This window comes from Sander lucioperca, chromosome 16, assembly GCF_008315115.2.
Source record: "Sander lucioperca isolate FBNREF2018 chromosome 16, SLUC_FBN_1.2, whole genome shotgun sequence".
NCBI lineage: Eukaryota > Metazoa > Chordata > Actinopteri > Perciformes > Percidae > Sander > Sander lucioperca.
This window is the reverse complement of record NC_050188.1, coordinates 31,811,341-31,824,562: the sequence shown is the minus strand read 5'-3', so window position 1 is coordinate 31,824,562 and position 13,222 is coordinate 31,811,341. Positions and strand designations below refer to the sequence as shown.

General features: G+C 38.9%; 2 protein-coding genes across 3 annotated transcripts in view; both read right to left on the bottom strand.

Moving 5' to 3' along the window:
- Window positions 1-7,963, bottom strand: part of LOC116046339 — a 68,200-nt gene extending 60,237 nt beyond the window's left edge. For both annotated transcript variants that reach the window (XM_031294678.2, XM_035992783.1), the window contains exon 1: window positions 7,585-7,963. In XM_031294678.2, coding sequence (XP_031150538.1) covers window positions 7,585-7,948 — 364 coding nt within the window. In that variant the 5' untranslated portion in view covers window positions 7,949-7,963. The remainder of the gene's footprint in view (window positions 1-7,584) is intronic.
- An 11-nt stretch (window positions 7,964-7,974) lies between these two features.
- Window positions 7,975-12,790, bottom strand: LOC116046442 (major histocompatibility complex class I-related gene protein-like). The gene is made up of 3 exons (XM_031294787.2): window positions 12,638-12,790; window positions 11,245-11,511; window positions 7,975-8,616 (listed from the first exon to the last, which is right to left on the bottom strand). The coding sequence occupies exons 1-3, from the start codon at window positions 12,684-12,686 to the stop codon at window positions 8,273-8,275; spliced, it is 660 nt and encodes a 219-aa protein (XP_031150647.1). The 5' UTR covers window positions 12,687-12,790; the 3' UTR covers window positions 7,975-8,272.
- Window positions 12,791-13,222: the final 432 nt, after the last annotated feature.

The following is a 13,222-nucleotide window of genomic DNA, read 5'->3' as shown; positions in this document are numbered from 1 at the left end:
GTTCAACCGTTAGGTGAGCAGTTATAGTGAGATAAGTATGGAAACACTTATCTTTGGAATTATTTAGTATTAAATGTTTTTAGCAATAAATATTGCCTAAAATTATGCATATGATTATTTTTGAAATGTTAGTGTTGGAGTACAACCAGCAGAATACTAATTATGTGTGAGGTAAGTTTAGAGACATGACTCTATTTAATTATTGAAATATTAAATGTTTTTGGTAAAAACATATTCCCCAAAATTATGATATTGCTTATTTTTGAAAATTAAGTGCTGTAGTACAACCAGCAGGGGGCCTTCTATGTGTGGAGTAGTTTTAGAGACATGACTCTTCGTTTATATGACATATATTAAATGTTTTTGGCAAATACTATTCCCCAAAATTATGATTATGGTTATTTTTCAAAATTAAGTGCTGTAGTACAACCAGCAGGGGGCCTTCTATGTGTGGAGTAGTTTTGGAGACATGATTCTCTGTAATTATGACATATATTATTTTTTTTTGGCAAAGAATATTTACCAAAATTATGAATACGCTTATTTTTTTAAATTAAGTGCTGTAGTACAACCAGCAGGGGGCCTTCTATGTGTGGAGTAGTTTTAGAGACATGACTCTTCGTTTATATGACACATTAAATGTTTTTGGCAAATAATATTCCGCGTTAGATTCAATAACAGTGAAGCTGTTGAAATTTATCTTTGTATCCAGTTTCAGTTTTGCACTTTGTAGACGGTCCCTAGACACTCGGCTGACAGCAGAACGCTACAGGGATGCATTTTATTTATCCACATATGTAGACGGTTCTTTCGGATGAAAACCAGATTGTAGCTTGTTGTCTACCTTACTACGGTTAGATAGAGCTGCCTATTGTGTAATGAAAACGTTTTGCCTATGATTTATTGAACCGCAAACCGCGAATCTGCAAATTTCTGTCTAACTTTACCAAAGTCATGCTATGGTGCACTGCTCATTGTTGCGCAAATATTCCCTCCTAGTTAAATCACTGAACCACGTCATAGCTCATTACCATAAAGTTGACCAAACTTCAACATTCTGCCTGCTCAAAACGCGACGCAGACTGAAGGCCGTTTTACAGTAGCCGCAGCCAAGCTGGCGCGCGCAAATGTGACGCCATGGGATCGCCGTAAATATTTATACCCGCGCTGGTGCTCGTGACACTCATTGCAGTCTTCTCCTGAACAGAGGTGTCGCACTCAAAATCCTGGTGCGCCAGCAAGATCTACGTCATTTTGTCACGATGGCGCGCGCCAGCTTGGCTGCGGCTACTGTAAATCGGCCTTCAAACGGCCTTGATTTGCCGCTTCTTGCAGCTGAGAGAAGCCGGCTTCCATTGAAAATGAATGACTTCCTGTAACTTTGAAGCTCAAGTCGGCAGCGGTGTGTACGTACAGTAATGTAGTTTACACTAGTGAAAGATATGAAATATTTAACAAACAAATCAGGAAGTTGTTTGGCTTCAGCAGGAAAACGACACCAACTGACTGGTTGGTTAAAAATCTAAAAATTAACGTTAACACTTTTTATATAAAAAAAAAAACGGTCATGAACAACTTTAAGATTGAAATTGGCATGTGCACTAAATATAATTTGAGCAGAAACTCTTTGTTTTAACTTGTTATTTTACTTCTTGGAGTGTGTGTCGGTCTGCTGTTCTGCGGAGTCATGCTGCCATTTTAACATTAAGATCGATCAGACAGTTTCGGTCTTAATGCTCCTGATATTATCAAATAATGGCTCAAAAACACACTTCTGTCCTTTTCACAATTTCAATAAAGGCTATCCTTCTTGCCAAAAAAAAATCAAAGAGTGGTATCTTTAAAAAAAATAAAAATGGAGGGATCAACCAAAAAGACCCGATTTACTGACGTTAACGTCAACTTTAAGATAGTTAATGGGTTTGTTACTTTACACATATTTGTTAACGCTTCAAGTCCTGGAACTAAACATCAAAGATTGAACCTTAAACGCAATAATACAGTTTATAAAGACAATGATTTTTTTTCTTTTACATTCTACTAATAAATAATAATAAAAATCTTAACTGACCTGCTGCTGCATCTTGTACCATTAGGCCCAGGAGGAGCAGAACAAGCCAGGTCTTCATTGTGAGCTGTATCTTCTGAACCTTTGATAGACTTATTAACAACTTCTATGTTTGCTTCTCCAGAGGAACAGACAACGCCCTTCCAGCTCGAGCACCGGGGTCAACTGAGGATAAAACCCAAGGGGGTAAGTCTCTCTCCACAATGTGTAGCCTACCTCCTATGGCGCCATTTTGATGCTAACAAGCCATCACCCGCCATTAACATTCCATTGACTGCCATTCATTTTGACATCACTTTGACAGCGAATAACTTCACATCTGAAGCATTTAAATACTTTATTTGTCCATTGTTTATTTCTAAAGAAACATGACAATGTACAAAAGGCTCCATTACCTTGTACCTCACGTTATGGCTCCGTAGCAGACGTTTTTGTAAAAATAGGCTAACGATTGTGTCATAACCACGGGACTTACTGTTGCATAGTAGAGGAATTACCGTATAGTACAGGAGAAGCTGGCAGGCAGTTTCGACTTACATTAGCTGTTTAAGTTTAATTACTAATGTTAACTAGCGTTTTAGTTAGCAATAATTAGCCTGTGTCCATGTTATCTCCTTACATATACCTACGCTCTCCGTCTCTGCAAGATTGGGAATGATTGAGATTTCTCTTGGCACAGCTACCAGAAGACTTACAGCTTTCAGACAGGTTGCCACGTCACATCTACGTCTTCAAGCTCAGTTGGAGGCTGCGCAGTAACCATGGATGTATTAAGAGAACTTCCTGGGGGCTTGGCAGTAACACTCAGCCATCACCGGAAAAGTGCTTCTAATATCCTTCACTGGTCTCCGTCCAGAGACACGGGATCTGATGGTCCATTTCTTTAAAAATGTCTATGGATAAAACCAGAAGGAACGTTCTTTTCATTTTCTTCTTTTTCTTCTTCCTCTTCTTCGTCTTCTTCTTCTTCTTTAGGGTTTTCCGGCAGTGGGCATCCTATGTGTTGCATTACTGCCTCCTACTGGTAATCACTCGTTATGTATTTATTTAATTTCATTATACTATCATTTTCTAAGTAGTCCGGTGCTTTTCAAAAATGTAAATATATGTTTCTGTCCATTTACGGAAACCCCACTTTCAAGGGCATCTTTAAATCTGATTTCCACTGGCCCTAACTGATAATCTTGCGAACATGAGCCCTCTTTCTCTATTGTATTTCCTGCACGACATCAGGACACGCTCCACTGTCTCCATTTCCTCACACAGACTACAGTGTTCAGTCTACTGTGACCAAATCTCAGTTTACTGATAATTACTTCCTCTTTTCGGTTAGCCCCACTGTTTCTGTCTCCTCCTACTTTATTTTGTATTGCATGCAAGTGTCCACCCCAGGTAACCATTTTGGGTTCCCAGAACGTTCTGGGAACGTTCGTTTTTGGTTCCCTGAAGGTTAGCTTTTGGTTAGTTTTTGGTTCCCATGGAAAGTTTTCCTGACGTTTTTGCAACCTTTAGAGAACGTTCCCCTAATGTTCCCCTACCGTTGTAACCTTTAGAGAACATTCCCCTAACGTTATTTTTTACATTCCCATAACCTTTAAATAACTAACGACTGTGGTACCAATTTTATTATTAGTTTAAACTGTCTGTGCATGAGCAGGAATTAATTATTATATATGGTACCATCCCAATAGTGTTGCCACTGTTTGGAAATGTCCCTCCACGCAATGCTTTTCCCTTCTGATTTTGACAGTTTAATATTCAGTTCTACATTTCATTTTTTTGACCGCCTTCTCTGCTAATTTATCCACTCTCTCATTTCCTGGAATTCCTATATGTGCAGGTAGTCATCAACCTTCATCTGGCCAATGAGAATTTAGACTGAGCATCAACGTCACTTGTGCCCCACTGAGGTTATGAACAAAAGAGAAAAATGTTATTTCAGCCTGTGTGAGAGGATGGGGAGACTTCATTTCTTTTGTTTAGTTTATTACGATCCACATAGATACACAACGTAGCTTACATAACATAAATAGTGAAAAAAAGAATGTGTCACCTTAATTCATACAGTGTCGTCTTAAGGGGAGACACCCCAGACAAAACAATCTTTTTTCAATTTTGAGTTTTTTGGGCTATTTTGCTTCCATAACATGTCTTCTTTCAGACTATTGGAGAAAAAAAAAATACACATTTAGGTGTTTATTTTACTACACTTTGTCTATTTGCGCCTGCAAATTTCTCCTAAATTCACCAAAAGTTGGCATTAGATAATGCCTCATTTGCATATTTAAACATAACATTTAATACAGTGGTTTCCAACCTTTTTTCCTTGGCGCCCCCCCTACTTAAGTCTAAGAAAACCTGAGCCCCCCCTCCGAAACCAAAGTTGAGGTAACTTTCCCTTACTTTCTATTTTGATACAGAGGAGTTACCAGCACTTTTACGTTTCTCCACCATGTTTCATTCATAAAATAGTGATGCCGTGGCGGCAGGAAAAAAGAGGATGATAGCAGCAGGCAGCTAGCAGCTGACTTGATGACAGCAAGGGTCACAGGTTAAGAGGTCCCGGATGTTTGGCCTACTAAGTAGCCTGACTACTTTAACTTTAAGTTTAAGCGAGAACAAAAATATATAGTTTTTATACAGACTTTTGTATACATTATATATTCTAGTGTATTATCATAATTTGTTTAACATGTGCAAATATTTTTTTTTTTACCTCAACCTCAAACCAGATAAAGACTTGCGCCCCCCCTGTGATCTTTGCCGCCCTCCTTAGGGGTCCCCGGACCCCAGGTTGGGAACCACTGATTTAATACACTTAATACAAAAATATATGTCTCAATGTAAGTAATTAAGTGGGGAAGTTTCATGTTGACATCCGTTAGTTCATTATTTTGTGCTATTCACCTGGGGTGTCTCCCCTTATCTTGTTTATAATCTAATAAACTAATATAATATTAATATTAAAAATAATTTCAGCCTGTGTGAGAGGATGAGGAGACATGCGGGACTTTATTCTGGTTTCTCAGCTGTGTTCACATATGAAAGGCGTATTCTACCTTCTGCTGCACAGAGCTTCTAGAATGATCTGTAGGCTAATGTAATATAATGTAATATAATGTAATGTAATGTAATGTGCAGACATGTATTACATCTTCTGGGAGGTCAGAGGTCACTGTCAGCTACAGATCAGATACTCTACAGTTTGTGGGGCTGCAGTAGCAAAGATGAGATGAGGTGATCTGTGTGTGACAGGCTGAATGCTCCTGAACTGATCTGGAGCTGTGGACACTGAAAACTGCTTCAACAAGAGAAATGGAACACCTCTGTTGATGTTTGAACACCTGATGCTGGTTTTCATTTTTCTCTTGCTTTGGTGCTGTTTATACTCTCTTTCCATCCTCACTTATTGTTGCTGAAGCACTTCACAAAACGTTATAGAGTTTATGCTTACTGTACTTGTCACATCTTATATCCAGGCAATATTTTATATTGTTTGTGACTTTAAGGCTTGAACTCTTTCAGATTTCATTGCAACATCTTTGCACATTCAAACCTCTGAAGGATTGTGGGTCAGAATAGCCAGAAAAGCATGCTGGCTTGCCTACAGCAACATCTGACCAGATGCAGTAGCACCTCCTGGTGTTTTTGACAAACTGCATTTGACATTCTATGCATTGGGATGTACTAAATCTTTTTTCTGACATAGTAAATAGTATGGTAGCATTGGAACGCAGGGACTGCTGCGTCTAGTGGTTCTTCCAACTTCATGTCTTACAGTCTTAAAAGGCAACCACCGTGACCAGCTCTATCAGTCCTGCATCAGTCAGTAATCTCTAGATGGTTGTTTCTTAGAGACAATCCTGTCTAGGAAAATGTTGACTCTTCACTCAGTGGAGTTCAGCATCCTCTTCTAATCTTCACTGTCACCCTGTCAAGACAAGTAGTAAATAAATAGTAAAAGTCATATTTTTATCATATTGGTGTCCACAATTTTCAGAACATTAGTTTTTATGGTGAACAGGATATTAGTTGCTTGTCCACAAAAAGAAAATCGATTTGAAGTATTTTAAGGTAGAATTCTTACTATTAGCAGGCCGGAAGCCTGAAATACATATGAGAAAACAATGTTAGAAAACAATTTACATTTCAGAATTTATAAAAGAAGAAAAATAATAAATGGATTGATTTCCCAGAAGTACCACACATAATATGCAGGACGAGAATATCAGCGGTATTCATATTAAAGTCATTAGTGGAGTAAAAACATTTTTGTTCCTCACCATTATTGTTCCTTCTCCAGATGAAGAGTCCAGAGATGCAGAGTGCCAGCAGCAGCAGCAGTCCTACAGCAACTCCAACAACAGCACCAGCAGGGAACTCTGGGGGAGAAACTGGAACCAACATACAACATTCACACTTTGGGTTCATTCACATCGTTGCAACTTATCAAGCCGTGCTGAAGAGTTTGCTTCTACACTTCAGAGTTTAGGATGTAGAAGCAAAAATGTAAAGGTACTTTTTCAATTAGCCACATGCTAATTGAATTAGTGCCCTTTGCTCTTCACTCTTTTTCATTGTTCTCTGTTGCATGGGCTAACTTCATTACCATTTTCTCGTGGCGCCATCTACATGTGAAAAGTAACTTTGCAGGAACTCTCGGAGTAAATGTCAGCACCGGTCCTCTAAATGTGCATACAGTTACACAATGTTTTTAAGACTTATGGCTGGTTATGTAATAAAGTATAACTTCACAGAATCTAAATCTCACAGCCAGCCATACTGGTAACAAATAGTTTGGGTGCAACCGAGACCTTTATTGTTTAATGTTAATAATAATAATAATAATGTTTATTGACCCCCAGTGGGGAAATTACAATTTACACTCTGTTTTGTTAGAAATCACTACACACAGGCCTGAAATACACACACATACTCAGGACCTATTCATGCACAAACGGAGATATGTCAGAGTGAGTGGGCTGCCAGTGCTGGACCAGCGCCCTGAGCGGTTGGGGGGGGTACGGTGCCTTGCTCAAGAGCACCTGGCAGTGCCCAGGAGATGAACTGGCATCTCTCCAGCTACCAATCCACACTCTGTACTTTGGTCCTTACTGGGACTTGAACCAGCGACCCTCCGGTTCCCAAACCCCATCTCAATACAGGCACACCTTGTGACTGCTTTACATAGTTGTATATGAGTTTATGTGGGGATTTTTTAGCTGTTCTTTTAATATAATTGTACGTGTTACGTGTATGTTTTATGTTTACGCCTGTGGTCTGTGTTTTAATTGGCTGTGAGACAAGTTTCCTCTTGGGGACAATAAGGTTGAAATTAAAATGTGGACATTAAACACACCAGTTTCTCATAAGTTCTTCCTTGGATTACAGCCTATGTTATCCACCAACATTTATAGAAATATGTTGCAAACAAACAAATATACAAGACCACAAAGATAACCAGCTTGGCAAAGGTAACAAAAACCAAGCTTCCTCACTTCTGATTCCAGTCTTACCTCTGTTGGTCCTGATCACTGCTTTGTCCAGTTTGGTGATGATGTCGTCCTCCACACCAGAGAGATGAAACACACAGTCGTACCTCCTCCAGTCTTCAGCTGGGACTGATGAAAGGTCCAGGTCAACACTCATCTGGAAGGATCCATCGTGGTTGGGGATGATCTCTCCGAGGTCCACGTCCTCATGAAGCTCCTCTCCATCTTTCCTCCAGAACATCATGGCTCTGTCAGGGTAGAAACCTGTAGCGTGGCAGCTGACTGGAGAGGAGGGAGACTTCTGGAGGAGAGACACTGAGGGAAGCTCTGCAGAGAGGCAGACAGAAAAAGATAAGAGTGTACTGACACTAGAATGGTATGCGTCCATATATTCTTTCCTTTGTATTTTTTTTAATCTTTATTTTTGAATAGTTGTCCTTGTATTCTATCCTATTTATTATTTCTTGTATATTCTGTATGTGTGCTGTGTGTCTTATATTTTGCTGCTGTAGCACTATTTTGCCTGAAGATGGTCTAGTACTGAAACGTTGCCAACTATTAAACTTTATATATTTTCTACAAGTTAGACAGTGTGGGGGAGTTTTCTTTGCAGCTGCTATAGCACTGGAATTTCCAAATTTAGAAGTATATAATATAGTATATAAAGTATATCTAATCTATTGTTTCCTTTTCATTTGAATGTTACATTGCATTAGAAACAGAACAGCCACATGAACACTGAGCCCATACATAACAGTACATTTTCTATGTGAGAACCTGTTCTCTGCAGGAAGCTTCTCCCATAGTGCACATACTTCTTCAGCCAGTCAGGACATTTGTGGATGTAATAGTTTTTATTATATTCTAATCTAGCTTTTTCAGCATCCCATCTAAGTTTGGTCATAAAAGCCTGTTGTTTTGGAGCGATCCATGTCAGCGTCTGCAGGTCCAATGCAATAAAGTCTTCGCCATCATAACCGTACTGATTAAAACCAACAACTTCTCCGGTCTCATCATCCCAATCACAGCCGTTCATCCTCTGTAAAATGTGGGCACCTGAGAGATAGACAGACAGAGACTACAGCAAAGGTGACAACAGAGATGCTGGAAGCTATATTTCACATAATTTACTGTATAATATTAATGGACAGAGCACGTGTGACGTCACCCATTGGTTTGTGGAGATCTGCTGTGAGTTGTTGAGTTTGCCGTTACGGGCGCAGCCATCCTGGTTGCGGATGTGACGATTTTAGACGAGAGGGAAGAGTGAGGGAGGAGCCACGTTACGTTACACACTTGCAATGGCACTCACTGGCAATCACATCATAGCCACGCCCTAAAACACCCCCTGCTTTATTGCCGATTTTAAAATCAACGAGACCATAATTAAAAATTATTGATTGAGACCATAAACTCATTATGAAAATGTTTACTGAGGTAATAAATCAAGTGAGAAGTGGGTAGGGTTCCGACATAAACGGTAGTAACGAGACCGAATAAGAACGAAAATTTTGGTGCCTCATTTCGGTGCCTGACTTTTTTATTTTTCAGAAGCATTGCTGCACGGGACGCTACGTTACCGTTAGCTAGTAGCTGGATTAAACACAACGGTTAAAATGCTGACAGCTTATGTTAAGCGGTGTAAAGTCTGACTGTATTTCCTTGTAGAGGATTCCAACACCGGGACCTAACAGTCTGACTGCAGCTGCCGTTGTTGGAAAAACAACACAGACTTGTGTTCACTTGAAACTCGCCAGCCTTGTGGTGCATTTTAAGTTATTGTAAAATACCCTTTTCCCATCCAGTGTTTGTTTTTGTCATTTATCAGCAATTTACTGGTGAAATAAGTCATTGTTATAAGTTTTTGTTTATCAATCATTTAATTCTGACCATATGGCCTTAGCAATAAACAAGCTGTTCTTTAATGTTACCAACTGTCGTTTTGTGCTCCTTTTTTTATATTTTATATTATATACATTATAAATATATTATATATATTTCAGTTCAGGCACCGGTTCAGGCACCCTTTAGGCACCGGCACCGTTTTAAAAGTATCGTTTTAGCACCGGTATCCAAACGATACCCAACCCTAGAAGTGGGTCACTTTCTCATAAGGAGCTTGCACACTGCTCCAACAAACGCCAACAGACGCCAACAAACACCAACAAACACCAGCAGTTGGGTCAGTGTGGGCCGGCCATCTGTGTTTGTTGGCGTTTGTTGGATGGAGTTGTTAGAGTTTGACATGGTCTGGTGGAGTTGGAGAATGTTGGACCAATGTAGCCCATTTTCCAACAACTGACAACATTCTAACGGCTCGAAATGCTGCCTAAATGGGTGTTTTTTCTGACAATTAGTGGAGTGTCCATAGTGAGTAATTCCTCAAAAGCTTGAGGAGCAAAACAGGCAAAATTCTCAAAAGCTGAAGTATCTTCTGAGCGAAGTTCTTGACACAAGTTAGGATAGACACCCTGTTTTGCATGTCCAATATCCAAGGTTTACACCACAGTCTCCTCCTGGCTTGTCTTGATTGCTGTCTCTCCCGTACACGGCTAGCAGCTTTACAGGCCAGGTAGACCAGAACTACTTTCAACAAGGTCTCCACTTTATCCATGTTTTAATAAACCAAAATTTAAATAAGAAAAGGTAGGACTAGGTGACAAAAGTCAGTCTTGTCTGTTAGTGTCTGGGCAGTGTGGACTGGCAGTTGGTTTAATGAACATTCTAAAGACAACCAACTCACTGGCCAACAGCTGCCAACTTTAGAACGTTGGAGTTTGTTGGTATTTGTTGGAGCAGTGTGGAAGCTCCTGTCACTGCCCGATGTGAGTCGAGTGCAGATGTGAGTCGCGCATGCGTCACTTTGCGACAAGTAGCCTACAAGATGCTAACGACTTTTTGAGCTAATGCACATGCACATGTCTATGAGCTAACGTTAGCAATCAAACAATCATAGATAGCTAAAACGTTTTTGAATGACTGCTGCTGCTGGCTACAAGTTAGCAGTCAAACACAATAAAGGCTGTCGCTTAATGCCGTTTTGAGCTAACGTTAGCAATCAAACAGTCATATTCACAAATTTCAGTATGACACGTTATGCCGTAAACAGTTTAAATCTGAGCATGCGCGACTCACATCTGCACTCGACTCGCATCAGGCAGTGACAGCTCCTATAGACTTCTACAGAAACTGACCTCCTTTTGCAACCGCAGGTGTCGCCCCCTGCTGGAATGCAGACAGAATGCAGGTTTAAGGCACTTCCGCATTTGCAGCACTTCGCCGAACCGGATACTTTGTCCATTAATATTATACAATGTATGCAGGCGACATGTAACAATCTAACGTCTAATGTATCAACAATCCACGCAACTAACTTTATGCGCTCATAACAAAAATGTTGAGGCGTGCGTGCCTTTTCACTAATAAAAGGTGGTACATGATATTGGTAAGCAATTTGACAACATTGTAGTAAATATTTTCGGTGCATCAAAAAGCGTGCTCCGTTAAGATACCAGCAGACACGCTAATCCAGCCCAAATTGGTGCATAAAAAATCACCAAAATTAAGTATTTCAACCTCATAATTAAATACAAAATCTGCAATAAGGTCCACCTTTTGAAAAAAAAAAAGAACCCCCCCTTCCACTAGGCTGGCTACGGGCCAATGAATATAAACATACTGTACCTCCAGTTTGGTTTAAGCGTTGCTTCAAGCTGTCAATGTTGGCTCTGAAGACCTGCTGATTACCTAAACACTTGAGAGCATACCACTCCAGGTGTTGTGGGTCATCCTTTATTAACTTTCTCATCCAGTCCTGTTTGGGTTCTGCAGACTTGATGTTGCTGTCACAGTAACCAACCTGGACTTCATCAACCAGCATCGCACCCACAAACTCTGGAAAGTTTGGGACTCCAGAAGATGCAGTAAGGAAATATTTCAGGGAGTGTTTCACTGCAGGACAAAGAATGTTTGGTTCATTGATTAAATGGTTGTCAACCCCCACCCCCAAAAGAAAAATGTAAAATCTGTTAAATCACAATGGGATAAAAATAAAAAATAAAAAAAAGAATAGGCCTATAATTATAAAATAGACCCTATACCATATTTAGGTTGTACGTTTGCACATTGAGCAATGAGTGATGTTGGCCAGTGTAGGCTACAATATTGTTTTTTTTAATGTAGACCTATTTGAACTCATGCTCTTTTGCAATTGTGTATTGATGTAATTATTATTAAGGAAGCCTAGTTAATGTGTTGGAATCACTGTAATATATCATTTTGATTGAATTACGTCAGACCAACTATAAACAATAGTTGCACTACTTCATCTCAAGCCTATACATTGAGTTACTTTATGGACTCGAATTATGCATTGTGTATATTGTGTAAAACCAATCATACTAGCAATATTGAATTTAAAAAATATCTTTTTTTATTTTGAACATGAGAATTTGAAAATTGAATTCATTGTCAACTTATTGGTTTTATCTGGCAAATTTTAATGTGTTTTTTTTTTTTATGTTACCCCCAATTTCACTGCTTTTTTATGTGAATTCAAGGAATATATTAAGTCTCTCAAACTTACAGAAACAAAAGAGGAACACAACTGTCATATTGTATGGTGAACTGTTTGAAAAATAATGTATATTCATTTTGTCTCATTGTAATTTTATATTGTTTACCCAAGCGCTATTTTTATTTATTTAAAATCATATTGTAGTTTTTCTGGAGCATTATTTTGAGTACATGTCTGAAATGTTGTATATTTGAATGTAGCCTACTTTTTCAATAAAGTTGTGGGGGTAAAAAAAAAAAAGCCCAATGATGCCCTTCAATGATGCGATTGCGCAGCAGAAAATAATAATAACACTCTTTTCAAAAACAATAGGTTCATCGCACTTTCAGTGTTCGGGTCCTTAAAATAATTATAACATACATATGCATTCAGTGTCAGATAGATAGACACGTAATGGCGTTATTGTAAAGTCGTGACAAAGTGAAAGTGCAGCTGCAGGTTCCCAATGTCGCGCTACAAAGTGACTTTAAACAAGTTACAGCAGTCCCAATGGGATCTTACCTGCAGCTGTAACGTGACAGAAGAGCAGCAACACAAATAACTTCTTCATCTTGTTTTGCTTAGTAAAAGCCGCCTAGAGCTACAGTCAGCTGATTTTGCCTTTCATAATCATCATCATCATTCATCATCCCTGCGGAGGGCGTGTCCATCAGAACCATAAGGAAGACATGTGACATCTTGGAAATGACGAATGGAAACATTGTACTAGCTTTCTACTACTTTCAGCTTTGTGGCTATTCATTTTTCAACTCATTAATAATAATAATAATAATAATAATAATAATAATAATAATAATAATAATAATAATAATAATAATAATAATACATTTTATTTATATAGCGCTTTACATGGTACTCAAAGACACTTTACAGTAAAACCAGCACATAAAGCACATTAAAAACAGATAAGTAATAAAACCAACACATACAACAAGCATATTAAAAGCAATTAAAAACAATAAAACTAGTCTGTAACTATCAGGTGAGAAATGTAAGACTGTTGTATGAAGAGAGGGAGGGGGCTGCAATGGTGAAAGCTCTGTCACCCCAGGTACAGTGCTTAAGAAACTATTTATCAAAAACCTT